The 27,864-nt window shown below is 43.0% G+C and overlaps 2 protein-coding genes and 1 non-coding gene across 3 annotated transcripts; 2 read left to right on the top strand and 1 right to left on the bottom strand.

The window, feature by feature from the left end:
• Positions 1–370: 370 nt before the first annotated feature.
• Positions 371–7,425, bottom strand: LOC106566834 (NADH dehydrogenase [ubiquinone] 1 beta subcomplex subunit 11, mitochondrial). Its single transcript, XM_014135289.2, has 3 exons — positions 7,120–7,425; positions 6,754–6,884; positions 371–589 (listed from the first exon to the last, which is right to left on the bottom strand). Exons 1-3 carry the CDS (start codon positions 7,303–7,305, stop codon positions 460–462), a joined length of 447 nt encoding a protein of 148 aa, XP_013990764.1. The 5' UTR covers positions 7,306–7,425; the 3' UTR covers positions 371–459.
• Positions 7,426–8,038: 613 nt separating this feature from the next.
• On the top strand, positions 8,039–11,785 carry LOC106566833 (properdin). The gene is made up of 10 exons (XM_014135288.2): positions 8,039–8,341; positions 8,550–8,688; positions 8,770–8,951; positions 9,051–9,221; positions 9,337–9,531; positions 9,677–9,850; positions 10,617–10,805; positions 10,987–11,098; positions 11,334–11,460; positions 11,562–11,785. The coding sequence occupies exons 1-9, from the start codon at positions 8,287–8,289 to the stop codon at positions 11,458–11,460; spliced, it is 1,344 nt and encodes a 447-aa protein (XP_013990763.1). The 5' UTR covers positions 8,039–8,286; the 3' UTR covers positions 11,562–11,785.
• Positions 11,786–20,601: 8,816 nt separating this feature from the next.
• trnaf-gaa (transfer RNA phenylalanine (anticodon GAA)) lies at positions 20,602–20,674 on the top strand. The gene has a single exon. It is a non-coding gene; the product is annotated as a tRNA-Phe (tRNA).
• The last annotated feature ends 7,190 nt before the right edge of the window (positions 20,675–27,864 follow it).

Genomic DNA, 27,864 nt, shown 5'->3' with positions numbered 1-27,864 from the left:
TCTTGCTTAGTTACCAGTAGGTACTTAAAGCCATATCTTTTTCTTTCAGAATGGTCATTAGACCAAATTCAAGTTTGTCAGTAACCAGCACATTGCTGATGACTACTGTGCACACTTGTGCAGCCATGCCGTCACATGCGTTGTCAAACTTTCTGGAGATGGTGTCTCCTACTGTAATATTCTTTGCAGGTGGTGCATGATGACGTCACACTTTCACTGCTGTGGTATCATCCATTGGAGATGTGGCCCGGGGCAGGTACAAGGGGCTCGCAGAGCAATGACTGCAGTAGTTTGACTATCGTACTATTTCATTGTTATCAATAGTCAGTTGCTACCAGGGGCTATTCAGTTTGACCACAAAAGAATGATCAATGGTGTGGTAGACATTTATTACATTTTACTGACAAGAAAAACAGTCAGAAATAAACATTATCAGTGAACAGCTCCTTATAGTACATCCTACTCCTCTCCGGCTCCTGGTAGCACAATCTTGCTTGGGTCATAGTAGTTCTCCTCCATAAGAGGAAGACCTGCAGCCTCCCTCTGTGTGATCAACCTTTCTGCTTCCCTCCTGGCCCACTGCCTCATACTGGTGAGAAAAAGACAGGTCAAATAGTGTTTGTGATGATCAATTCAATATAGCACATAGGTGTTTGTCTTGGATGCTTGTTTAGAGGTGCATAGATGGATACAACCAAACAGTAACAACAGAGGTGCATTAACATTTTGGCCCCCATGCATGTACCACAAATGCATTGTTGGCTAAGTTCGCCGTAGTGCACATTGCTCTCCATTATACACAAAAAAATGAATGCCATTAGCACAGTATACATGATCCCCATTTTAGCTCCAAGATTCCATCAATTTGAAAAAATGAAAAAGTAGACAGTGCTGATTTATCAGTGCATTGAACCATGTTGCGAGCCATTGTTTTAAAAACTCAGTAGATTGTTTTAAGCACTAAGACGTCATATCTGAATTCCGACATCTATATGCACCGTTGTCATTTTTTGGAGTCCAGGAACGCAGCATTGACTTGTGGAATTGATTGGTCTACTATCCAAAGTTCCATCAGTCCATTGTAATACAGCTTATTGTCCTATGTAGCTCCATTAGTACCGCATGGTGCTTGCGACGCCAGAGTTTTGGGTTTGATTCCCACGGGGGAGCAGTACGAAAAAAAATGAATGCACTCACTACTGTAAGAGCATCTGCTAAATGACTAAAATGTCAATCTGAAACCCTATTATTCAAAAATACTTTCCCCAAAAGAAAATGTGAATTTGTGCTATGAGCAGTATGCTCCGTTACCCCACATCAACTGGATACTACACTGAAAAAAATATAAAATGCAACATGTGAAGTGTTGGTCCCACGTTTCATGAGCTGAAATAAAATAACCCAAAAGTTGTACATAAGCTTTTAGTGCATATTTCAATCAAATTGTGCACATTTGTTCACTTTTAGTGAGCATTTCTCCTTTGGCAAGATAATACATCCACCTGACAGGTTAGCGTATCAAGAAGCTGAATAAACAGCATGATCATTACACAGGTGCACCTTGTGCTGGGGACAAAAGGACAAATGTGCAGTTGTCACACAACACAATGCCACAGATGTCTCAAGTTCTGAGGGAGCGTGCAATTTGCATGCTGACTGCAGGAACGTCCACCAGAGCTATTGCCAGATAATTCAATATTAATTTCTTTACCATAAGCCATCTCCGTTGTTTTAAAGAATTTGGCAGTATGTCCAACCGGCCTCACAAACGCAGAACACGTAATCACGCCAGCCCAGGACCTCCACATTTGGCTTCTTCACCTGCGAGATCATCTGAGACCAGTCACCTGGACAGCTGATGAAACTGTGTTTGCACAACCAAATTTCTGCACAAACTGTTAGAAACCGTCTCAGGGAAGCCCATCTGTGTGCTCGTCGTCCTCACCAGGGTCTTGACCTGACGGCAGTTCAGAGTCGTAACAGATTTCAGTGGGCAAATGCTCACCTTCAATGGCCACTGGCACAGTGGAGAAGTGTGCTCTTCATGGATGAATCCCAGTTTCAACTGTACTGGGTAGATGGCAGACCGAGTATATGGCATCGTGTGGGTGAGTGGTTTGCTGATGTCAACGTTGTAAAGAGTGCCCCATGGTGGCGGTGGGGTTATGGTATGGTTAGGCATAACCTACGGACAATGAACACAATTGCATTTTATCGATGGCAATTTGAATCCACAGAGATACCGTGACGAGATCCTGGCCCATTGTCGTGCTATTCATCTGCCGCAATCACCTCATGTTTCAGCATGATAATGCACTGACCCATGTCTCTAAGATCTGCACACAATTCCTGGAAGCAGAAAATGTTCCAGTTCTTCCATGGCCTGCATACTCACCAGACATGTCACCCATTGAGCATGTTCGGGAAGCTCTGGATCGATGTGTACGACAGTGTGTTCCAGTTCCCACCAATATCTAGCAACTTCACACAGACATTGAAGAGGAGTGGGACAACATTCCACAGGCCACAATCAACAACCTGATCAACTCTATGCAAAGGAGATGTGTTGCGCTGCATGAGGCAAATGGTGGTTACACCAGATGCCAACTGGTTCTCTCCAACTGATTCCTTTAAAAAAAAATTTTTTTAAAAAGGTGACCAACAGATGCATATCTGTATTCCCAGTTATGTGAAGTGCATAGATTAGGGCCTAATTCATTTCAATTAACTGATTTCCTTAGATGAACTGTAACTCAGTAAACCTAGTGGTACATCGCGCTTGTGGAGTGGTACATCGCGCTTTAATTTTGTTCAGTGTACAAAAATAAAAGCGCATTGCCTAGATCGGCCCATTTCTTCCAAACAACATGTGTCAAAGCTATCTTGTAAGAATCCCCCCCACACTCCTCCCAACTGGGTATCGCGCAGCGACATCTGATGATTTGCATAAAGCTGGGCCTCTGTGCACGTCGCCAACTGTCGTATGGTAAGTCTCCTCACATCGGGAAAGGGCTTTTTTTTAAGTGTCAGCTTCATATTCATCTCCAGCACCACCCCGACATCAACATACAGTTGAAGTCAGAAGTTTACATACACCTTAGCCAAATACATTTAATCTCAGTTTTTCACAATTCCTGACATTAAATCCTAAAAAAAAAATCCCTGTCTTAGGTCAGATAGGATCACCACTTTATTTTAAGAATGTGAAATGTCAGAATAATAGTAGAGAGACAGATTTATTTCAGCTTTTACTTCTTTCATCATATTCCCAGTGGGTCAGAAGTTTACATACAATTTATTAGTATTTGGTAGCATTGCCATTAAATTGTTTAACTTGGGTCAAACATTTCAGGTAGCCTTCCACAAGCTTCCAACAATAAGTTGGGTGAATTTTGGCCCATTCTTCCTGAAAGAGCTGGTGTAACTGAGTCAGGTTTGTAGGCCTCCTTTCTCGCACACGCTTTTTCAGTTCTGCCAACACATTTTTTATAGGATTGAGGTCAGGGCTTTGTGATGGCCACTCCAATAATATGACTTTGTTGTCCTTAAGCCATTTTGCCACAATTTTGGAAGTATGCTTGGTGTCATTGTCCATTTGGAAGACTCATTTGCAACCAAGCTTTAACTTCATGACTGATGTCTTGAGATGTTGCTTCAATATATCCACATAATTTTCCTCTCTGATGATGCCATCTATTTTGTGAAGTGCAGCAAAGCACCCTCACAACATGATGCTGCCACCCCCGTGCTTCACAGTTGGGATGGTGTTCTTAGGCTTGCAAGCCTCCCCCTTTTTCCTCCAAACATATCAATGGTCATTATGGCCAAACAGTTATATTTTTGTTTCATCATACGAGAGGACATTTCTCCAAAAAGTATGATCTTTGTCTCCATGTGCAGTTGCAAACCGTAGTCTGGCTTTTTTATGGCGGTTTTGGAGCAGTGGCTTCTTCCTTGCTGAGCGGCCTTTCAGGTCATGTCGATATAGGACTCGTTTTACTGTGGATATAGATACTTTTGTACCTGTTTCCTCCAGCATCTTCACAAGGTCCTTTGTTGTTGTTCTGGGATTGATTTGTACTTTTCGCACCAAAGTATGTTCATCTCGAGACAGAACGTGTCTCCTTCCTGAGCGGTATGACGGCTGCGTGGTCCCATGGTGTTTATACTTGTGTACTATTGTTTGTACAGATGAACGTGGTACCTTCAGGCGTTTGGAAATTGCTCCCAAGGATGAACCAGACTTGTGGAGGTCTACACATTTTTTTCCTGAGGTCTTGGCTGATTTCCATGATGTCAAGCAAAGAAGCACCGAGTTTGAAGGTAGGCCTTGAAATACATCCACAGGTAAACCTCCAATTGACTGAAATGATGTCAATTAGCCTATCAGAAGCTTCTAAAGCAATGACATCACTTTCTGGAATTTTCCAAGCTGTTTAAAGGCCCAGTCAACTAGTGTATGTAAACTTCTGACCCACTGGAATTGTGATACAGTGAAATAATCTGTCTGTAAACAATTGTTGGAAAAATTACTTTTCTCATGCACAAAGTAGATGTCCTAACCGACTTGCCAAAACTATAGTTTGTGAACAAGAAATTTGTGGAGTGGTTGAAAAAATGTGTTTTAATGACTCCAACATACAGTGGGGGAAAAAAGTATTTGATCCCTTGCTGATTTTGTATGTTTGCCCACTGATAAAGAAAGGATCAGTCTATAATTTTAATGGTAGGTTTATTTGAACAGTGAGACAGAATAACAACAAAAATATCCAGAAAAACGCATGTCAAAAATGTTATAAATTGATTTGCATTTTAATGAGAGAAATAAGTATTTGACCCCCTCTCAATCAGAAAGATTTCTACCTCCCAGGTGTCTTTTATACAGGTAACGAGCTGAGGTTAGGAGCACACTCTTAAAGGGAGTGCTCCTAACCGCAGCTTGTTACCTGTAAAAAAGACACCTGTCCACAAAAGCAATCAATCACATTCCAAACTCTCCACCATGGCCAAGACCAAAGAGCTCTCCAAGGATGTCAGGAACAAGATTGTAGACCTACACAAGGCTGGAATGGGCTACAAGACCATCGCCGAGCAGCTTGGTGAGAAGGTGACTACATTTGGTGCGATAATTCGCAAATGGAAGAAACACAAAAGAACTGTCAATGTCCCTCTGCCTGGGGCTCCATGCAAGATCTCACCTCGTGGGATTGCAATGATCATGAGAACGGTGAGGAATCAGCCCAGAACTACACGGGAGGATCTTGTCAATGATCTCAAGGCAGTTGGGACCATAGTCACCAAGAAAACAATTGGTAACACACTATGCCGTGAAGGACTGAAATCCTGCAGCGCCCGCAAGGTGCCCCTGCTCAAGAATACATATACATGCCCGTCTGAAGTTTGCCAATGAACATCTGAATGATTCAAAGGACAACTGGTGAAAGTGTTGTGGTCAGATGAGACCAAAATGGAGCTCTTTGGCATCAACTCAACTCGCCGGGTTTGGAGGAGGAGGAATGCTGCCTATGACCCCAAGAACACCATCTCCACCGTCAAACATGGAGGTGGAAACATTAGGCTTTAGGGGTGTTTTTCTGCTAAGGGAACAGGACAACTTCACCGCATCAAAGGGACGATGGACGGGGCCATGTACAGTCAAATCTTGGGTGAGAACATCCTTCCCTCAGCCAGGGCATTGAAAATGGGTCGTGGATGGGTATTCCAGCATGACAATGACCCAAAACCAACAGCCAAGGCAACAAAGGAGTTGCTCAAGAAGAAGCACATTAAGGTTCTGGAGTGGCCTAGCCAGTCTCCAGACCTTAATCCCATAGAAAATCTGTGGAGGGAGCAGAAGGTTCGAGTTGCCAAACGTCAGCCTCGAAACCTTAATGACTTGGAGAAGATCTGCAAAGAGGAGTGGGACAAAATCCCTCCTGAGATGTGTGCAAACCTGGTGGCCAACTACAAGAAACGTCTGACCTCTGATTGCCAACAAGGGTTTTGCCACCAAGTACTAAGTCATGTTTTGCTGAGGGGTCAAATACTTATTTCCCTCATTAAAATGCAAATAATTTCCTAACATTTTTGACATGCGTTTTTCTGGATTTTTTTGTTGTTATTCTGTCTCTCACTGTTCAAATAAACCTACCATTAAAATTATAGACTGATAATTTCTTTGTAAGTGGGCAAACGTACAAAATCAGCAGGGGATCAAATACTTTTTTCCCCCACTGTAAGTGTATGTAAACTTCCGACTTCAACTATATGTGAAAACTGCACATTTCTATGTTTTGTAGTAACATCAGTGTGCATTGCATACTAATTGGTTGATGACTACAAAACATAGAAATGTGCAGTTTTCACATATGTTGAGGTTGTGCTGGAGATGATGAATATGAAGCTGACACTTAAAAAAAAGTCCCTAGACTTAGCTTCCTCTCTTTTTTTACTACAAAACATAGAAACGTACAATTTTCACATGTTTATGTGGTGGTGGTGGTGATGATGAATATGAAGTAGAGCAATTTTGGAATGTCCCTTTAACTGAAAATATCTGTTTCAAAGCATTCATCAGTGTAGTTTGGTTGCATTCATCTAGCTCGTTTTTTGTGGGGTCCTCCTAGCAGTGTTATATTTTTACTGTAGCTCGGCTTTTCAGTTGTCACTTACTCATTGTGCACCTGCTCCAGCAAGTGATGAAGATCAAACCACAAAGTAACAAAGAGGGATGTGCATTGTGCTTAAACATACCCATGGTCTGGTAAATAGTGGATGAAGGTACCTCCAACCACAATAGCCATAGAGATGCCAAAGAAGAAGGCCATCCTCATGTTCCACTCGTCAACGACAGGATCCTGAGAGAACCCATGATAATCTCGATTCTGTAGAGATTTGAGATAGATTGTTATTATGGTTTCATGCTACACTGGATTGTTAGCTAGCTAGTATTTGCTACACCTGAGTGCAGATAGTAAAGTATTTAGGCACTATGTTTGACTGAAGGAATGTGTATCGTTATGTCAAACTACATTGAATGTGAAATATTGTAAATAATACCAGATATGAGCTGTCAAAGCTAGAGTAAGGTATTTCCGTTTCGATTCAGAACCAACTCACTTTCTCGAACGCGCTGACCTCTGCGTGTCCATGACTTTCCTTGGCACGTGAGGGCTGCAAATCCGACACAGTGGCCGAACCAGCAGCACCAGAGGGTGGAGATTGCGATACGAACCGAGCCCCAAACGCCGGATTTGTGCGAAAACGGGTCAAGGCAGGCCCAAACCGTGACAACCGGGCGAGCATTTTGACAGGGCAACACTATTGTGTCGACCAGGCACCGGAATTGTTTGATCTTTTCTTCAGCTTGTGGGACAGAAGCAGATCATTTCAAGAGAGGTTATTGATCGCCGCCTACTGGGCGGGGTGTGTCTGCTGTCAGTGGATGTCACCTACCACGAGCACAGCCTACTGGAAATAATGAGATAAGGCAGTTAGTTGCGAAAATATATTTCTTATGAGGTGCAATGTTTGTTGAGCAAATATTGAATCAAATTCAAGATTTCAAAGAATTTAAAAAATACGGGAAAAAACGAGCACCCTTGCCTTTCTAGCACTTTGCACATGCACTGCTGTCATCTAGTGGCCAAAATCTAAATTGCGCCTGGGCTGGAATAATACATTATGGCCTTTCTCTTGCATTTCAAAGAGGATTGTACAAAAAAAAACGCGTTTTTTTCTTTGTATTATCTTTTACCAGATCTAATGTGTTAGATTCTCCTACATTCATTTCACATTTCCACAAACTTCAAAGGGTTTCCTTTCAAACGTTATCAAGAATATGCATGTCCTGAGCTACAGTCAGTTAGATTTGAGTGGATTCTTAAACATAGCTAGCTAGTGCATTTGGCATTTTGTGCAACATTTGCGTAACAATGCTGCAAAAAAGGTCAAGATGGTCAGGGGGCGGTATGAGTTTATTAACCTTACGGGAATAGGATGCATGCCTTTCCTATTTGTTTCCAAATTCCAATAAAGTGAAACATAAACCAGAGAGGAAGAGGTGAAGTGGGAGGGCCCACTCCCGCGAGAATACAGCAATAAGTAGACCAATCATAGAGAGACTGATAAGCAGAGCAGATCACCTGCCTTCCTTTGGGACGACTCCCATTGTTAGGGCTGGGACAATACCATCTCATCATTATATACAGTATCTCTGGAGAAGCCTGCTAGTGAGAGTGGACAGAGAGCTAGAGTAAGAAGTACTAGGCATAGACCGACAGAGAAATGGTCCAGGTGATGTGGACTTCATTGGTTTTGCTGATCACCTTCAGGGAATCAGGTTAGTGACTTTATTATTGTTGTTTAAAAATAAATATTTATTTTGAACCTCATAACAACAGTAAACTAAATGTGATATTTAGTATATTGATTTGTGAACACAACACTTCACTATTATGCTAGACACATCACGTTACTTTTTAATAATATGGTAAAATGCTAGAAAAAAATGATTGAAGCAGTGACTAGAACAATCTATATGTTTCCAGTATCACAAGAGGTGAAATGTTACAGCAGGTTTGATAATGGGGATTGTGGCGATCTCCTGGGAGAAGTGACAATTGAAGACTGTTGTCTTAACCCTCACTATGGCTACATTGGAGCAGATAGAAAATGCAAGTTTTGTGGGTGAGTCTCAATTGGTTTCAGATTTGGACATCCAATGTCCCAGTGCAGGATGTGATATGGTGTGTTTTATGTCACCTATAGCCCAGCTTCGTGGTCTGAATGGACTACTTGGGGCCGCTGCTCTGCCCCCTGTAAGGAGGGAGTTTCGCAGAGACGACGAGAATGCCAGGGACAGGGAACATGTACTCCGAAGAGTCGCCTTAAAGAGCTTCAGAAACTAACGTTAGAGACCAAAGTCTGCATTGAGCCAGACTGTTGTCCAGGTACAGACCCTTTCTAACAGTCAGGGAACATAAATTCAATAATATCTGAAGTCAAGGTATTTCGTGCCTCTTTTGATGATCTTGCTGAAAATTGTTCAGAACATGGACAATGGAGCAAGTGGGGTGAGTGGCAGCCCTGCTCTGCAACTTGTGAGAAGGGCATGAGAAAAAGAGTGAGGACATGCACCGAACCACCACCTACATGTGGAAGCAGCTGCGAAGGTCCAAGTGAAGAGGAGGAACACTGTGTGGTTGATCGCGTCTGTCCAAGTAAAGATCATTATGATTTAGACACACTCTATTCCTTCACATAATGCAATAACCATCTCCATACATGATACAAGTTTGACATATTTTCACCACTCACCTCCTATTTCAACTGTAGCCCATGGTGGTTGGTCAAACTGGGAGAGTTGGCAGCCATGCTCAGGCACTTGTGCAAGGGAGGATTTACCCAGACCTACACAGCGGCGCTGCAGATCATGCTCCAATCCACCACCGTCCTCAGTGCCCCCTGGTGATGAATGCCCTGGGTTAGGGAGCGAAACTAGGACCTGTGATGAGCTTCCTTCATGTCCTGGTAAATGGCATGGCAAAGCAATCACATTTTCCTCTGAGGTTCTGACTGATATCCTAAAGCTATTGCTTGTATTCATACACAGAATGTAGCAATAACATGTACTCATAGTGTATGTAAAACAAACCTCCCTCTTTATCCTCAACAGTGAATGGTAACTGGGGGCCGTGGGGCCCCCCCAGCTCCTGCTCCGTTACCTGTGGGGTGGGGGTTAATGAAATGCTCAGACAGTGTGACAACCCAGCCGCTAAACATGGAGGTCTGCCCTGCTCTGGATCTAATAAAGACACAAAAATCTGCAATACCAAAAACCATTGCCCAGGTAAAATACTGACAGCCAGAGAATAACCCATTCCCTCTGCCCATTTCATCAGTTATTAACCTCTGAGCAAATGTTGTTTTTAGTGGATGAGTCATTTGATCAAACTTAGCCTCTCTTGAGAGGATTATAGCTTTCACACAACTGAGGTCAGATGTTTATATTTTAGTCACTGTAATTATAATATTATATACTTTAACAGTAATACTATTACTGTTGTTATGATATGGGGTGTAGTTTAGTGTTAGCAAAAGATAGACAGCACCCTTCCACACCACATTTCTAGGTGGCAGCAGTAACCGGGTTCAAGTATTGTGCGAGGCCTTGATAAGCACACAGGTACGGCTTACCAGTGTATGTTTTGCATTACCTCTTTAGTTTTGTATTTTTGTTCTTTCCATTTTGGAAAAAAAAAAAATCATCACTATGAACTGAACAAATGATAATCCCGTTGGGCTGGCCAACCAGGGGTTCAAGACGGTGCTGGCTCTGGACCGAGTTAAGGTTGCTGTCCCCTGGGGGCACATGCATACAACACTCTCCGCATACTTTGCCTTTTCACATAAATGCACAGATTAAATCAGGTTACAGACCATTTAGCTAGGCCTAGGACCCCTAGACATAGCGAGTGTATCAACATCTGTAGGCTAGCTAGTTGGTTTCGTAACACTGTATATGATATTCAGTAGTGAAATCATTGTATCCTTCAAGTCCTCCTAAGAACTGAAAGACTTCCCATGGGGATAATAGTTATTTCTTTGTTCCACAGTGGATGGTCAGTGGTCGCAGTGGGGGACATGGGAAGAATGTAAATCTAATAGAGGAAAAATTAACTGTCGAAAAATTGGTGGACAGCAAAGACGCCAAAGATGGTGTGAACACACAGATTTTGGTGGGTTGACGTGTGAAGGAAAGATCACAGACTACAGGCCCTGCTTTGACATTAAATATTGCTACTGTGAGTTCAATTTTTTTTTTCTTCCATTGATTGAACTGTTTTTGTTTTGATGCCTCTTTCAACTTTAATTCAGTCCAAGTGTTGCATATTTTTTCAGTGATAGTTGAATAATACAAATCAGATTTCATAACCAGTAGGCTAAGAAGTTATGTTCCTCACATAATGCTTCACTTGTGTTTAGTTGATGGTAAGTGGAGTGAATGGAGTGAGTGGAGTCATTGTGAGCCCCCCTGTGGAGAAGGAGCCAAAAAGACCAGAGAACGCAAGTGCATACCTAATCTCTCAGAATACCCGTAAGGAGACTGTATAGTATACTATTATTACACACTGATTAACCAAGTAATTTGTGTGTATCTACTCCTATGCCTCTCAATAAGTAGGCTACATGCGATTTAGGCATTGCTTGGGCTCAGTGGCACGTTCAATATTATCTGGTGCGGTGTGAAATCTCTGCACTCTGCTATTGTTTGGTGTGTCAGGTGTAAATTGGGTGAATCTAACCTTATTTGCTATTTGTTTCCATGCCAGGGAGGCAATAGGGTATCCTATTAAGGCTAAAGCATATTTTGAAGGGAAGCCAGATGCGAACTGCACACAGTTGAAGGACACAAAAGAGACTCGGGCTTGTATAAAGGTTCCTCTATGTGACACATAGGTAATACCTTATCGTTAACATTGATTTCACAGTTGCAAAATCAATTTTAAATGGACTTTGGTCAGCTCTAATGCTATCTCTAAATGTCTGACTTTTTTCAGAGTCTTTTGATCAAAACACAAGCCTGAAGGGGAATGAGGATTGTCAACTTAGAAAATGACACATTGAATTGTCTAGCCATGTGATTTCACTGCCTTTGGTCACATATGTCTATGCAGCCTTCATGAACCAGTAGTAACACAAAGTAATTTATTATGACTACACTTTTCATAATAATGTAATTTCCTAAAGAAATAAAAAACATTGTTCACTTCCTTTCATGGAATTGCTTTAGTCTATGAAGTCTTTTAATTTCAAATGCAGCATTGCATTAACTGTAGTGATTATTGAAAACGTCATTAATGCATAACAAATTGTGTGGTGCCCTTAATGTGAGCAAGACAAAGGAGCAGATCGTGGACCACAGGAAAAGGTGGGCCGAACAGGCCCCCATTAATATCGATGGGGCTGTCGTGGAGCGGGTTGAGTTTCAAGTTCCTTGTTGTCCACATCACCAATTAACTATCATGGTCCAAAAACACCAAGACAGTCATGAAGAGGCCTCAAGAAAACCTTTTCCCCCTCAGGAGACTGAAAAGATTTGGCATGGGTCCCCAGATCCTCAAAGTCCTACAGCTGCACCATCGGGAGCATCCTGATCGGTTGCATCACCGCCTAGTATGGCAACTGCTCGGCATCTGATCGTAAGGCGCTACAGAGGGTAGTGTGTACGGCCCAGAACATCACTGGCCCCAAGCTTCCTGCCATCCAGGACCTACACTATCGTATAAAAGTTTGGGGTCACTTAGAAATGTCCTTGTTTTTGAAAGAAAAGCACATTTTTAGTCCATTAAATAACATAAAATTGATCAGAAATACAGTGTAGACATTGTTAATGTTGTCTATGCCTACTGTCGCTGGAAACGGCAGATTTTTTTTAATGGAATATCTACATAAGCGTACAGAGGCCCATTATCAGCAACCATCACTCCTGTGTTCCAATGGCACGTTGTGTTAGCTAATCCAAGTTTATAATTTTAAAAGGATAATTGATCATTTGAAAACCCTTTTGCAATTATATTAGCACAGCTGAAAATTGTTGTTCCGATTTAAAGAAGCAATAAAACTGGTCTTCTGTAGACTAGTTGAGTATCTAGAGCATCAACATTTGTGGGTTCGATTACAGGCTCAAAATGACTAGAAACAAATAACTTTCTTCTGAAACTCGTCAGTCAATTCTTGTTCTGAGAAATGAAGGCTATTCCATGCGAGAAATTGCCAAGAAACTGAAGATCTCGTACAACGCTGTGTACTACTCCCTTCACAGTACAGCGCAAACTGGCCTAACCAAAATAGCAAGAGGAGTGGGAGGCCCCGGTGCACAACTGAGCAAGAGGACAAGTACATTAGAGTGTCTAGTTTGAGAAATAGACGGCTCACAAGTCCTCAACTGGCAGCTTCATTAAATAGTACATAGTACCCGCAAAACACCAGTCTCAACGTCAACAGTGACTCCGGGATGCTGGCCTTCTGAATACTTATGTAAATAAGGTATTTCTGTTTTTTATTTGTAATACATTTCAAACATTTCTAAAAAACTTATTTTGCTTTGTCATGATGGGATATTGTGTGTTGTCACATTGGTATGAGGGTCGGGAGACAGGCGCAGGAATGCGCAATAGGTTTTTTTATTCCACCCAAATTACGGCGTGCTGTGTAAAGTCACGGGGACGAAGACCAAACAAACACTATACAAAACACAGGGTTGAAACCCAAACAAAAGCGAGGAGTACCTCGAATAAATAACACAAGCGCACAATGCCGTAATCATCTGTGAAATCCACAAGGGCACAAATGCCAAAACACACAGCACAGGTACTCACACGAACCAACGGACATAGTAACAATAATCGACAGGACAATGGTAAACCAAGGACACACTTATACAATTACTAATCACTGGGAATAGGGGCCAGGTGTGCGTAATGAAAGTTCCGGAGGGATCCGTGACATGTGTAGATTGATGAGGAACATGTTTTATTTAATCCATTTTAGAATAAGGCTGTAACGTAACAAAATGTGGAAAAAGTCACTGGGTTTGAATACTTTCCGAATGCACTGTATGCAAATACATGCTAGAATGCGCCAATAGGATCATGCTTGGTTCTGCCCACCTCCTTGCTTGTTCTGCCCACAATTATTCATTTGCTCCCATTGGAAATTACAGGCTGTGGTCTATCTTGGGTTAGTTCTAAAAATATTTAGTTGTGAGTACTAATCCCACATGGGGAAGATATATTTTTTCTAAATACTTTATTTACAATATTCATCCCATGCCCACACACTTCTAATTCTGAAAAATGAAAGTATACCTGTGAGAGGGGTTGCCCTGGTAGTAGTTGGAGGTTTTATACACTACCCAAAACCAATCTGAGTTAATTTGACCATTGGAAAAAGAGCTACTTCGTAAATACTGCAACGCGTGGTGGATTGAATTGAGCCACTAATTTTAATTTTCAAGGTGATGATTGCACTTTTCATCCTAAATGTGAGCACACTTTTTTTCTTGCACCCCATGGGGGATTCAAACTTATACCGCAAGTGGCAATAGATGTCAGAAACTCTGAGCTTTACCACTGTGAGATAAAGGTTATTTTATTATCAGAGCATGCCAGTGGACTTCTGGTAAGAATGCTTTAATGATAAAATGTTGGGATCAGGTACAACTACGTTAATTTATAAATATTTATGAGCAATTCCCCCTACCCACAACTTCTCACCTGAGGTGTGATCAGTTTGCTTGAATGTTTGCTACGTTGTGGAACAGTTTGTACTGAACGACACGTTTCCCAAAATCGTTCTTGTATGTGCTTGAAGACATTGAGGTACATTTGCTCCTGTTTGGTGGGGGTGGCGAGGTGTGGCTTGAAGCAATGAGTGACGTATTTAAAGGGCAGTAGCCATGCTGACAATCCACAACCCAACCCCTTCCCGTTTTTCAACTGGTCGTTCAGTACAGCACCGTTTCCGTTCAATTGAAGATTCTAGAACGTAAAAGCTTACTGAACGCAGCCCAGAATGGATTTTTTGCAAATTTGAAGGGGTTAGGCAAAGGCTGAAATTGGGGTTGAGAGTTAACCTTTAAGGCAGGCGTGTCATACTCATTCCACGTAGGGCTTTTCAATTAAAACCTAAACACTCATGTGAGAGGAGTTCCTTACTAATTACACCGGACCTTCGCAGCTAGCTAGTTGCTACCAAGTGGCTATTGGGGCTAACACCCTTGTCCAGAAGCATGCACCAGTTAGCCTCGAGCTAGGCCCATCTCCCGGCTAGCAAACGAAGTACACCACCTACAATACCTCTCTTGCCAATTGGCCTGGAACCTTTGTCGACACAGAGCCGCGCCGATCCATCACGACTGGTCTGCTGGTCTGCTGGCTTAATTCGGCTGATGTGCTCTCAACCGGCCTCTGCATAACAGATGTTGGTGATGATCCTTCTGCTAGACCCGGCCTGCTAGCTTCCTGAACACTGTGTCTCCCGCTCGCCTATCGTAGTAATCTGCTACCGAACGGCTCCCTGTTTCATCTATTGCTGCTCATTGGACCATATGATCACTCGGCTACACAGCTGATGCCTGCTGGACTGTTCATTAACACGGTACTTCATTTTGTTTAGCTGTCGGCCCCAGCCTCGAACTCAGGCCCTGTGTGTAGCTAACTGACCCTCTCTGCCCATTCATTTACCCGTTGTTGTTGTTGTCCTAGCTGTTTACCCGTTGTTGTCTTACCAGTTGTTGTCTTAGCTCTCCCAATCAACACCTGTGATTGCTTTATGCCTTTCTCTAATGTCAATATGCCTTGTTTAGGGCAGTTACTGCGGAACCACTAGTCCTGCTCAACATAGCCCCCTTGTCCAACCCCCCACACATGTAGAGACCGCACTTAGCTTAACTGGCGCCTCCAGAGGTGCAACCTCTCTCATCGTCACTCAATGCCTAGGTTTACCCCCACTGTACTCGCACCCTACCATACCCTTGTCTGTACACTATGCCTTGAATCTACCTTACCACACAGAAATCTGCTCCTTTTATTCTCTGTTCCCAAAGCACTAGATGACCAGTTCTTATAGCCTTTAGCCGTACCCTCATTCTACTCCTCCTCTGTTCCTCTGGTGATGTAGAGGTTAACCCAGGCCCTGTGTGTCCCCGGGTACTCTCATTTGTTGACTTCTGCAACCGTAAAAGCTTTGGGTTCATGCATGTTAACATCAGAAGCCTCCTCCCTAAGTTTGCTTTATTCACTGCTTTAGCACACTCTGTCAACCCTGATGTCCTAGTCGTGTCTGAATCCTGGCTTAGGAATGCCACCAAAAATTCTGGAATTTCCATCCCCAATTACATTTTCCATCAAGACAGAACTGCTAAAGGGGGCGGAATTGCAATCTACTGTAGAGATAGCCTGCAGAGTTCTGTCATACTATCCAGGTCTATGCCTGAAGCCCAGTTCGTGCTTCTACTTTTAAAGATCCATCTCTCCAGAAATAAGTCCCTCACTGTTGCCGCTTGTCATAGACCCCCCTCAGCTCAGCTGTGCCCTGGACACCATATGTGAATTGATTTCCCCCCATCTATCATCAGAGTTTGTACTGCTAAGTGACCTAAATTGGGACATGCTTAACACCCCGACCGTCCTACAATCTAAGATAGATGCCCTCAGTCTCACACAAATTATCAAGGAACCTACCAGGTACAACCCCAAATCTGAAAATATGGGCACCCTCATAGATATCATCCTGACCAGCTTGCCCTCTAAATACACCTCTGCTGTTTTCAGCCAGGATCTCAGAAAATCACTGCCTCATTGCCTGCACCCGTTATGGGTCCGTGGTCAAACGACCACCTCTCATCACTGTCAAATGCTCCCTGAAACACTTCTGCGAGCAGGCCTTTCTAATCGACCTGGCCTGGGTATCCTGGAAGGATATTGACCTCATCTCGTCAGTAGAGGGTGCAAGATTGTTCTTTAAAAGTGCTTTCCTCACCATCTTAAATGTAGAACTAAGAACAGATATAGCCCTTGGTTCACTCCAGACTTGACTGCCCTTGAACAGCACAAAAACACCCTATGGCGTACAGAACTAGCTTCGAATAGTCCCCGCGATATGCAACTTTTCAGGGAAATCAGGAACCAATACACACAGTCAGTTAGGAAAGCAAAGGCTAGCTTTTTCAAACAGAAATTTGCATCCTGCAGCACTAATTCCAAAAAGTTTTGGGACACCATAAAGTCCATGGAGAATAAGAGTACCTCTTCCCAGCTGCCCACTGCACTGAGACTAGGAAACACTGTTACCACTGATAAATCCACAATAATCGAGAATTTCAATAAGCATTTCTCTACGGTTGGCCATGCTTTCAACCTGGCTACCCCAACCCCGGCCAACAGCTCTGTGCCCCCCCGCAGCAACTGGCCCAAGCCCCCCCCGCTTCTCCTTCACCCAAATCCAGAAGGCTGATGTCCTGAAAGAGCTGCAAAATCTGGATCCCTACAAATCAGCTGGGCTAGACAATCTTGACCCTCTCTTCCTAACATTATCCGCCGCCATTGTTGCAACCCCTATTACTAGTCTGTTCAAACTCTCTTTCGTATCGTCTGAGATTCCCAAAGATTGGAAAGGGGGAGACACTCTAGACCCAAACTGTTACAGACCTATATCCATCCTGCCCTGCCTTTCTAACGTCATTGAAAGCCAAGTGAACCAACATATCACCGAACATTTCGAATCCCACCGTACCTTCTCTGCTATGCAATCTGGTTTCCGAGCTGGTCACGGGTGCACCTCAGCCACGCTCAAGGTCCTAAATAATATCATAACCGCCATTGATAAAAGACAGTACTGTGCAGCCGTCTTCATCAACCTGGCCAAGGCTTTCAAATCTGTCAATCACCGTATTCTTATCGGCAGACTCAACAGCCTTGGTTTCTCTAATGACTGCCTCGCCTGGTTCACTAACTACTTCTCAGATAGAGTTCAGTGTGTCAAATCGGAGGGCCTGTTGTCCAGACCCCTGGCAGTCTCTATGGGGGTGCAACAGGGTTCAATTCTCGGGCCGACTCTTTTCTCTGCATATATCAATGATGTCGCTCTTGCTGCGGGTGATTCTTTGATCCACCTCTACGCAGACGACACCATTCTGTATACATCTGGCCATTCTTTGGACACTGTGTTAACAAACCTCCAAATGAGCTTCAACGCCATACAACTGTCCTTCCGTGACCTCCAACTGCTCTTAAATGCTCGTAAAACGAAATGCATGCTCTTCAACCGATCGCTGCCCGCACCCTCCCGCCCGACTAGCATCACTACTCTGGACGGTTCTGACCTAGAATATGTGGACAACTATAAATACCTAGGTGTCTGGCTAGACTGTAAACTCTCCTTCCAGACTCACATTAAGCATCTCCAATCCAAAGTTACATTTAGAATCGGCTTCCTTTTTCGCAATAAAGCCTCCTTCACTCATGCTGCCAAACATACCCTCGTAAAACTGACTACCCTACTGATCCTTGACTTCGGCGATGTCATTTACAAAATAGCCTCCAACACTCTACTCAGCAAATTGGATGCAGTCTATCCCAGTGCCATCCGTTTTGTCACCAAAGCCCCATATACTACCCACCACTGCGACCTGTATGCTCTCGTTGGCTGGTCCTCGCTAGATATTCGTCAGCAAACCCACTGGTTCCAGGTCATCTACAAATCTTTGCTAGGTATAGCTCCGCATTATCTCAGCTTACTGGTCACCATAGCAACACCCACCCGTAGCACTCGCTCCAGTAGGTATATTTCACTGGTCATCCCCAAAGCCAACACCTCCTTTTGCTGCCAATGACTGGAACAAATTGCAAAAATAACTGAAGTTGGAGACTTATATCTCCCTCGGTAACTTTAAGCATCAGCTGTCAGAGCAGCTTACCGATCGCTGCAGCTGTACACAGCCCATCTGTAAATAGCCCATCCAACCAACTACCTAGCCCATCCCCATATTTGTTTTTGTTTTTCTATTGTGTTATTGATTGTACGTTTGTTTATCCCATGTGTAACTCTGTGTTGTTTTTGTCGCACTGCTTTGCTTTATCTTGGCCAGGTCGCAGTTGTAAATGAGAACTTGTTCTCAACTGGCCTACCTGTTTAAATAAAGGTGAAATAAAAATAAATAAATTATTGACCTTAATTACAGTGGTGTGTATTCATGGAGGCCAAGGGAAGCCAGGCTTCTCCCCAAAATATGTTATCTTTCGTCTCTCTATGTTTCATAATTTTCCTTCAATTCGCAAGAGGATGAGTGTATCTCACCGGAGAAAGCATCCGAGTTAGCGAAACAGCGCCCCTCTGTATGAGTAGACCCAGGACCGGTCCTTAGCGTTCTGCCGCCATAGGCAAAACCAAAAAATTACGGCACTTAAAAAAAAATAGAACAGTCCCAGTGAGCAAAATTAAGTTGAAAAGACGTCTAAAATATGTCTTTTCCAGACGTTGAAGTTAGATTAAATTTAGGTTCTAAATGAAAGGTGAAAAGGTATTTTCCGTATGTTAAAAATACATATTTTCAAGAATGTTGAAAAGGCATCTTTTCCGGGTGTAAAAAAAACACATATTTTCAGGATGTTGAAATCAAGTACATTTTTGGTTCTGAACGAAAGTTGAAAATACTTATTTTCCAGATTTTGAAAATCCGTATTTTACAGACGCTGAAAATATGTATTTTCTGAATGTTGAAATCAGGCTCATTTTTGGTTCTCAATGAAAGTAGAAAATAAGTCATTTATAGATGTCTATGTTTGGTCCAAATCAAGGCTGCTCCGAATCGGACCAAAAACCAATGTCCATGGCTGTGGAAATCAAGGCCGGTCCGGAATTGCACCAAAAAAAGACCTCCAAAAGGCGTCAGTCCGTGCTTACTGAGGTGTAGCCCACAGTGTTGCCTGAAATTACATTTTATGAATGCCCATCCATGTGGTAGGCCCACCTTTTGTAAAACAGGCCATTGCATTGGCTTTATTAGTCCTGATTCCTGTGACTAATCAATTTGGCTATTTAAGCTCTGAATATCATCTACCCAACTTCATCAGGAGTTATCGCGAGCCTATTTGTAGTCCCGAACGGCTGGTGCTCTCATGCATGCTTCAGTGTTGCTTGCCTTGAAGCGCGCATAGAAGTAATTTAACTTGTCTGGTAGGCTCGTGTCACTGGGCAGCTTGCGGCCAGGCTTCCCTTTGTAGTCCATAATAGTTTGCAAGACCTGGCACATCCGATGAGCCTCAGAGCCGGTGTAATAGGATTCAATCTTAGTCCTGTATTGACACTTTGCCTGTTTGATGGTTCGTCGGAGGGCGTTACTGGATTTCTTATAAGCGTCCGGGTTAGAGTCCCTCTCCTTGAAAGTGGCAGCTCTACCCTTTAGCCCGGTGCAGATGTTGTCTGTAATCCATGGCTTCTGGTTGGGGTATGTACATACGGTCACTTTTGGGAAGACATCATCGATGTACTTATTGACAAAGCTGGTGACTGATGTGGTGTACTCAATCTATCTGCAATATTAAAGCTGATCTACCCCCTAAAAAATATATGTTATAATTTTGTATTCTTTTATTATGGCCACGCACTTCTAAAACCAAAGTTGCGTCCCTGGGTACATTACCAAACCTATTTTCGATGTTTAAGGGGAACTCTGCCATTCAAAAAATATCAGAGCGATGACCCTTCCACTGTTTTGGTAAAACCCTTCCATTGTTTTGGTAAAAAGCTGATGCATGGGACTGGAGAAATGTATTCACTCTAAAATTCATAGCCAGAGCCATGACATCAACATAAACCATGTTTTGAGGCTTTACACTGCTTGTTTACAATGACATTGTGTACAAACAATTAAGTAAAACAAGCTTATATTCTGGGTTCTGATGGGGTAAGACAGTTGAACTAAGCTCATGAGGCATTTATAACGTATACTCTTCCAGAATCCGTGGGAATGTAACGTTAATGTAAAATATCAAAATGTGGACTTGGTGATCGCAGTTGTATGTCTTTTGAATTGTGGCCGAAATAGCTCAGTTGGGAGAGCGTTAGACTGAAGATCTAAAGGTCCCTGGTTCGATCCCGGGTTTCGGCAGTTAGTTTTTCCTGTGTAGCAGAGTCTCGCGGAACTGTCCTTTTAATGCTTGCAAAACACCGGTACGATATCTGATAGGTGTTTTGACTTTATTTTGCACTACCTGCGTTGATGCCAGCTACATAGAAAGACTGCCTCTCTCTTTCTGATCTCACTTTATATTCACAACACCCGGCCCGTATATGGATGGAACAATGACGTTTTAAACACAGAGTTTCTAAACCGAGACGCAACATCGCGAGATTTATGGGAACGCTTGGAAGCAAACTAAACAGGTCAATCCAATATTTTTATTTTAAATTTTTTTGGTATATATATATATATTTTTTTAATAATTATTATAATCTTTTTTTTATTAACAGTAAATCCATACAGGAAGTACATGTGGGAACACAAGTATATATAAATAGTATACAAAGGACAATTGGGCTTCGGGGTACAATATCACATTACACAATGACCTTAAGGGACATACATACACTTATAATTCTGACAGCTTTTTTGTTAGTAGAGTATTTAATTGTCTTAAAATATAGTTACATTTCTTTTTGTAAGGTAATAAAATGTGGTGTTTTGTTTGTAAATTTACATTTGTGAATATGAAATTTGGCCAAACGAATAATGAAATTAATTACATAAAATTGTTTCAGCTTATTTCTATCGTAGGTAAAGAATCCAAGCAGTACATCTCTCCACAATAGTGTAAGATCTTCATAAATGTGTTCACTTATAAATCTACTGATGTCTTGCCACAGTTTCCTTACATGAATACAATGCCAAAAAAGATGCAACACCGTTTCTGGGTGGTCATTACAAAAGGTACAATTTGAGTTGATGTTTTCCTTAAACTTCTTCATTTAGTGGTTGGCAGGATAATATTTATGAACAATTTTAAAGGAAACTTCCTTAATTTTGTTAATAAATAAGCAACATCCACACTTTTTTCCAACAGATATTATCAATCAAACCATTCCAATAAGGCATGACATAAGGTATAGATACAACATCCTGCTGAAACAAGGTTCAAGGTTCGCTCTGTTGTTGAATGGACCAAAAGATAAACAAATCTTTCCTACTGATGAGTCAACAGGGTTAATGGAAGGTAGACTCTGAGGGTCAGGTCTTGACACGTTCCTGAATAATAAAGCAACACCTGAGGGAATGGCATCTAAAACAATTGCAAAATCTTTAGGTGTTACAAAGACCTTGTAAAGTGATAAGAATTCCGTATAACTAAGTAAAAAACCCTCTGCATTTACAAGTTGGCTCAACAATAGGATATTATTTCGGAACCAATATTCTGAAAACAAAGAAGTAATTTTATACAATATATCCTGATTATTCCATATAAAATATCTGTGTGGAGAAAAATTATGCTTAGAAATTAAGGACCATGACAAGAAAACCTGCTGATGAAAAGCAGAAAGTTTCACTGGAACTTTGTCAATATTATAATTGCAATCCAACATGAAGTTAAGGCCACCAAAAGTAGAGAAGACATGACGAGGAATACAATTCCACATAGAAGTGGGTCTTCTTAGGAATTGTTTTATCCAAAGGATCATAAAAGTATTATTTAAGGTAGTAAAGTCCAGAAAATTCAGCCCACCATACTCATAAGTGTTCATTACAACAGTTTTCCTAATGTAATGGGTACGGTTTTTCCACAGAAAGATGAAAACCATCTGGTCTATCTCCTTGCTTATTTTACCGTCAAGATAGAGCGCCATATGTTAGCCTAGAGATACCTTTAGCCTTGGTTATAAGGACTCTTCCTCTTAAAGATAAGTCCCTCTGTAGCCATCGATTTAGCTTCTTCTGTGTTTTTTTAATAAGAGGGTTAAAATTTAGTAAGGCTCTAGACTTCTGATCCTTAGTAAAGGTTATGCCTAAATATATATATATATATATATATATATATATATTTTTATATTTTTTTTATTTCACATGTATTTAACCAGGTAGGCAAGTTGAGAACAAGTTCTCATTTACAACTGCGACCTGGCCAAGATAAAGCAAAGCAGTGTGACACAGACAACAACACAGAGTTACACATGGAGTAAACAAACAAGCCAATAACACAATAAACAAGTCAATGATACAGTAGAAAACAGAAAGTCTATATACAGAAAGTCTATATACTCCTCATGCAAAAGGCATGAGGAGGTAGGCAATAAATAGGCCATAGGAGCAAATAATTACAATTTAGCAGATTAACACTGGAGTGATACATGAGCATATGAAGATGTGCATGTAGAGATACTGGTGTGCAAAAAGAGCAGAAAAGTAAATAAAATAAAAACAGTAAAGGGATGAGGTAGGTAGATAGGGTGGGCAATGTACAGCTGCAGCGATCGGTTAGCTGCTCAGATAGCTGATGTTTAAAGTTGGTGAGGGAAATAAAAGTCTCCAACTTCAGTGATTTTTGCAATTCGTTCCAGTCACTGGCAGCAGAGAACTGGAATGGAAGGCGGCCAAATGAGGTGTTGGCTTTGGGGATGATCAGTGAGATATACCTGCTAACGTGTGCTACGGGTGAGTGTTGTTATCGTGACCAGTGAACTGAGATAAGGTGGAGCTTTACCAAGCATAGTCTTATAGATGACCTGGAGCCAGTGGGTCTGGCGACGAATATGTAGCGAGGGCCAGCCGACTAGAGCATATAGGTCGCAGTGATGGGTGGTATAAGGTCATTTGGTAACAAAACGGATGGCACTGTGATAGACTGCATCCAGTTGGCTGAGTAGAGTATTGGAAGCTATTTTGTAGATGACATCGTCGAAGTCGAGGATCGGTAGGATAGTCAGTTTTACTAGGGTAAGTTTGGCTGTGTGAGTGAAGGAGGCTTTGTTGCGAAATAGAAAGTTGGTTCTAGATTTGATTTTGGATTGGAGATGTTTAATGTGAGTCTGGAAGGAGGGTTTACAGTCTAGCCAGACACCTAGGTATTTGTAGTGGTCCACATATTCTAGGTCGGAACCGTCCAGGGTGGAAATGCTAGTCGGTGGGCGGGTGCGGGCAGCGAACGGTTGAAAAGCATGCATTTGGTTTTACTAGTGTTTAAGAGCAGTTGGAGGCCACAGAAGGAGTGTTGTATGGCATTGAAGCTCGTTTGGAGGTTAGTTAGCACAGTGTCCAAGGAATGGCCAGAAGTATATAGAATGGTGTCATCTGCGTAGAGGTGGATCAGGGAATCGCCCGCAGCAAGAGCGACATCATTGGTATATACAGAGAAAAGAGTCGGCCCGAGAATTGAACCCTGTGGTACCCCCATAGAGACTGCCAGAGGTCCGGACAACATGTCCTCCGATTTGACACACTGAACTCTGTCTGCAAAGTAGTTGGTGAACCAGGCGAGGCAGTCGTTAGAAAAACCAAGGCTATTGAGTCTGCCGATAAGAATACGGTGATTGACTGAGTCGAAGGCCTTGGCCAGGTCGATGAAGACGGCTGCACAGTACTGTCTTTTATCGATGGCGGTTATGATATCATTTAGTACCTTGAGCGTGGCTGAGGTGCACCCGTGACCGGCTCGGAAACCGGATTGCACAGCGGAGAAGGTACGGTGGGATTCGAAATGGTCAGTGATCTGTTTATTAACTTGGCTTTCGAAGACTTTGGATAGGCAGGGCAGGATGGAAATAGGTCTGTAACAGTTTGGGTCTAGTGTGTCACCCCCTTTGAAGAGGGGGATGACCGCGGCAGCTTTCCAATCTTTAGGGATCTCGGACGATACAAAAGAGAGGTTGAACAGACTGGTAATAGGGGTTGCAACAATGGCAGCGGATAGTTTTAGAAAGAGAGGGTCCAGATTGTCTTACCCAGCTGATTAGTACGGGTCCAGGTTTTGCAGCTCTTTCAGAACATCTGCTATCTGGATTTGGGTGAAGGAGAAGCTGGGGAGGCTTGGGCGAGTAGCTGCAGGGGGGCGGAGCTGTTGGCCGGGGTTGGAGTAGCCAGGAGGAAGGCATGGCCAGCCATTGAGAAATGCTTATTGAAATGTTTGATTATCATGGATTTATCGGTGGTGACCGTGTTACCTAGCCTCAGTGCAGTGGGCAGCTGGGAGGAGGTGCTCTTGTTCTCCATGGACTTTACAGTGTCCCAAAACCTTTTGGAGTTAGAGCTACAGGATGCAAATTTCTGCTTGAAAAAGCTAGCCTTTGCTTTCCTGACTGACTGCGTGTATTGGTTCCTGACTTCCCTGAACAGTTGCATATCATGGGGACTATTCGATGCTATTGCAGTCCGCCACAGGATGTTTTTGTGCTGTTCAAGGGCAGTCAGGTCTGGAGTGAACCAAGGGCTATATCTGTTCTTAGTTCTGCATTTTTTGAACGGGGCATGCTTATCTAAGATGGTGAGGAAATTACTTTTAAAGAATGACCAGGCATCCTCGACTGACGGGATGAGGTTAATATCCTTCCAGGATACCCGGGCCAGGTCAATTAGAAAGGCCTGCTTGCAGAAGTGTTTTAGGGAGCGTTTGACAGTGATGAGGGGTGGTCGTTTGACCGCGGACCCATAGCGGATACAGGCAATGAGGCAGTGATCGCTGAGATCCTGATTGAAAACAGCGGTGTATTTGGAGGGCAAGTTGGTCAGGATATCGTCTATGAGGGTGCCCATGTTTACGGATTTGGGGTTGTACCTGGTGGGTTCCTTGATGATTTGTGTGAGATTGAGGGCATCTAGGTTAAATTGTAGGACTGCCGGGGTGTTAAGCATATCCCAGTTTAGGTCACCTAACAGAACGAACTCTGAGGCTAGATGGGGGGCGATCAATTCACAAATGGTGTCCAGGGCACAGCTGGGAGCGCAGGGGGGTTGATAGCAGGCGGCAACAGTGAGAGACTTATTTCTGGAGAGATTCATTTTTAAAATTAGAAGTTCGAACTGTTTGGGTATAGACCTGGATAGTATGACAGAACTTTGCAGGCTATCTCTGCAGTAGATTGCAACTCGTCCCCCTTTGGCAGTTCTATCTTGATGAAAAATGTTGTAGTTGGGTATGGAAATCTCAGAATTTTTGGTGGCCTTCCTAAGCCAGGATTCAGACACGGCAAGGACATCAGGGTTGGCGGAGTGTGCTAAAGCAGTGAGTAAAACAAACTTAGGGAGGAGGCTTCTGATGTTGACATGCATGAAACCAAGGCTTTTGCGATCACAGAAGTCAACAAATGAGGGTGCCTGGGGACATGCAGAGCCTGGGTTTACCTCCACATCACCCGAGGAAAAGAGGAGGAGTAGGATGAGGGTACGGCTAAAGGATATCAAAACTGGCCGCCTAGAGCGTTGGGGACAAAGAATAAAAGGAGCGGATTTCTGGGGCATGGTAGAATAGATTTAGGGCATAATGTGCAGACAGGGGTATGGTGGGGTGCAGGTACAGCGGAGGTAATCCCAGGCACTGAGTGATGATAAGAGAGGTTGTATCTTTGGACATGCTGGTTATAATGGGTGAGGTCATCGCATGTGTGGGAGGTGGGACAAAGGAGGTAACAGAGGTATGTTGAGTGGAACTAGGGGCTCCATTGTAAACTAAAACAATAACTAACCTAAGCAACAGTATACAAGGCATATTGACATTTGAGAGAGACACACAGCGAGGCATAAAGTAATCACAGGTGTTGATTGGGAGAGCTAGCTAGGCAACAACGGGTGAGACAACAGCTGATCAGCTAAAACAACAACAACAACAACAGGTAAAATGGCGATGACAGGACAGAGAGGGTCGGTTAACTACACACACAGCCTGAGTCAGAGGCTGGGGCCGACAGATAAACAAATAATAAACAGAATGGAGTACCGTGATTAATGGACAGTTCAGCAGGCATCAGCTATGTAGATGGAACAGGGAGGCCGCGGAGTAGTCGCTACTACGCTAGCACGCGGGCGACACGGCGCTTAAAGTTAGTAGCCTGGGGCTAGTAGAAGCGTCTGCTCTGACGTCCGTCGGAGGCCGGTTGGAGGCACAGCGGATGGAGTATTCGTCGGCAGACCAGTCGTGGTGGTGTGGCGGGGTGCCGTGTCGACAAAGGATCCAAGCCAGATGGCGAAAGAGGTATTGTAGATGTAGTAATTTAGTTTGCTAGCCGGGGGATGCGCCTGGCTCACGGCTACCTGGTGCTAGCTTCAGGGCATGGGGTGTTAGCCACTATAGCCACTCGGTAGCAGCGGTGATCTGGTGCCAAGGTCCAGAGCTTACAGAAAGGATCCGGTGGAGTAGTGGGTTCTAGCCGTGTTTGGGTGGGGTTGGGGTGAACAACTGAGTAGGCCGGGAGGTGGGCCTCAGGGATAGCTTCAGTACTGGGTCACTCGGTGGCAGCTAGCTAGATGTGAAGATCAGGAGTAATGGTCCAGGGATTACGGCAGGAATCCGGCGTTGTAGTGGAGAGACAGTCCGATACTGGTAGGCTGGCGAGTATTATCCAAGCTAAAAAAGGGCTGGTACCTGTGCAGAAGGTAAAGGCCGCTAGCAGTGGCTAACAATGACTAAATAGCTTGTAGCTAAATTAGCTGGTTAGCTTCTGATGGCTAGGTGGCTCTTGCTATAAGGTCTAAAAATTAAAAATAATAGCGGTTCTGTATCACATTGGGTGAGGCAGGTTACCGGAAGGTATAATTGAGTTAAAATGGAAAGAGATTGAAAATAAAAATGTAAATATATTTACAAAAAAGGACAAAAAATACAAAAGTACACGAGAGGACAAACAAAACACGTCTCCACTGCTACGCCATCTTGGGAACGTTAAATATGTAAGTTCTTCTTTCACTGGAATACCATAATATGAAGGTGGCACACAATCTTTTACAGCCATGAGTTCACATTTATTAATGTTAAGATATAGACCAGACGCTTTGGAAAAGGATTGTATCACATTGATCGATATGGGAATTTGGTTAGCGTCTTTCAGAAAAAATGGAGTATCGTCAGCTAGCTGGCTTATAATAATTTCTTTACCAGCTATGGAAATACCCTGTACAGGACTATTTGTAAGAAGTTGGGTGATTAATAAAAACAGATACTGAGAGATAGGACAGCCTTGCCTAATTCCTCTCTTTAACTCAAATTTAGGTGAGGTGCCATATTTCAATTTGATAGAGCTGTTACCATTTGTATAGAGAGTCTTAATAGCCTTACAGAAAAAATCCCAAAAGCCAAATTTCTCAAGGGAGTGGAAGAGGAA

This window comes from Salmo salar, chromosome ssa13 (assembly GCF_905237065.1).
Source record: "Salmo salar chromosome ssa13, Ssal_v3.1, whole genome shotgun sequence".
Classification (NCBI taxonomy): domain Eukaryota; kingdom Metazoa; phylum Chordata; class Actinopteri; order Salmoniformes; family Salmonidae; genus Salmo; species Salmo salar.
The sequence above is the reverse complement of the archived record's forward strand: the minus strand, read 5'-3'. Positions and strand labels throughout refer to the sequence as shown.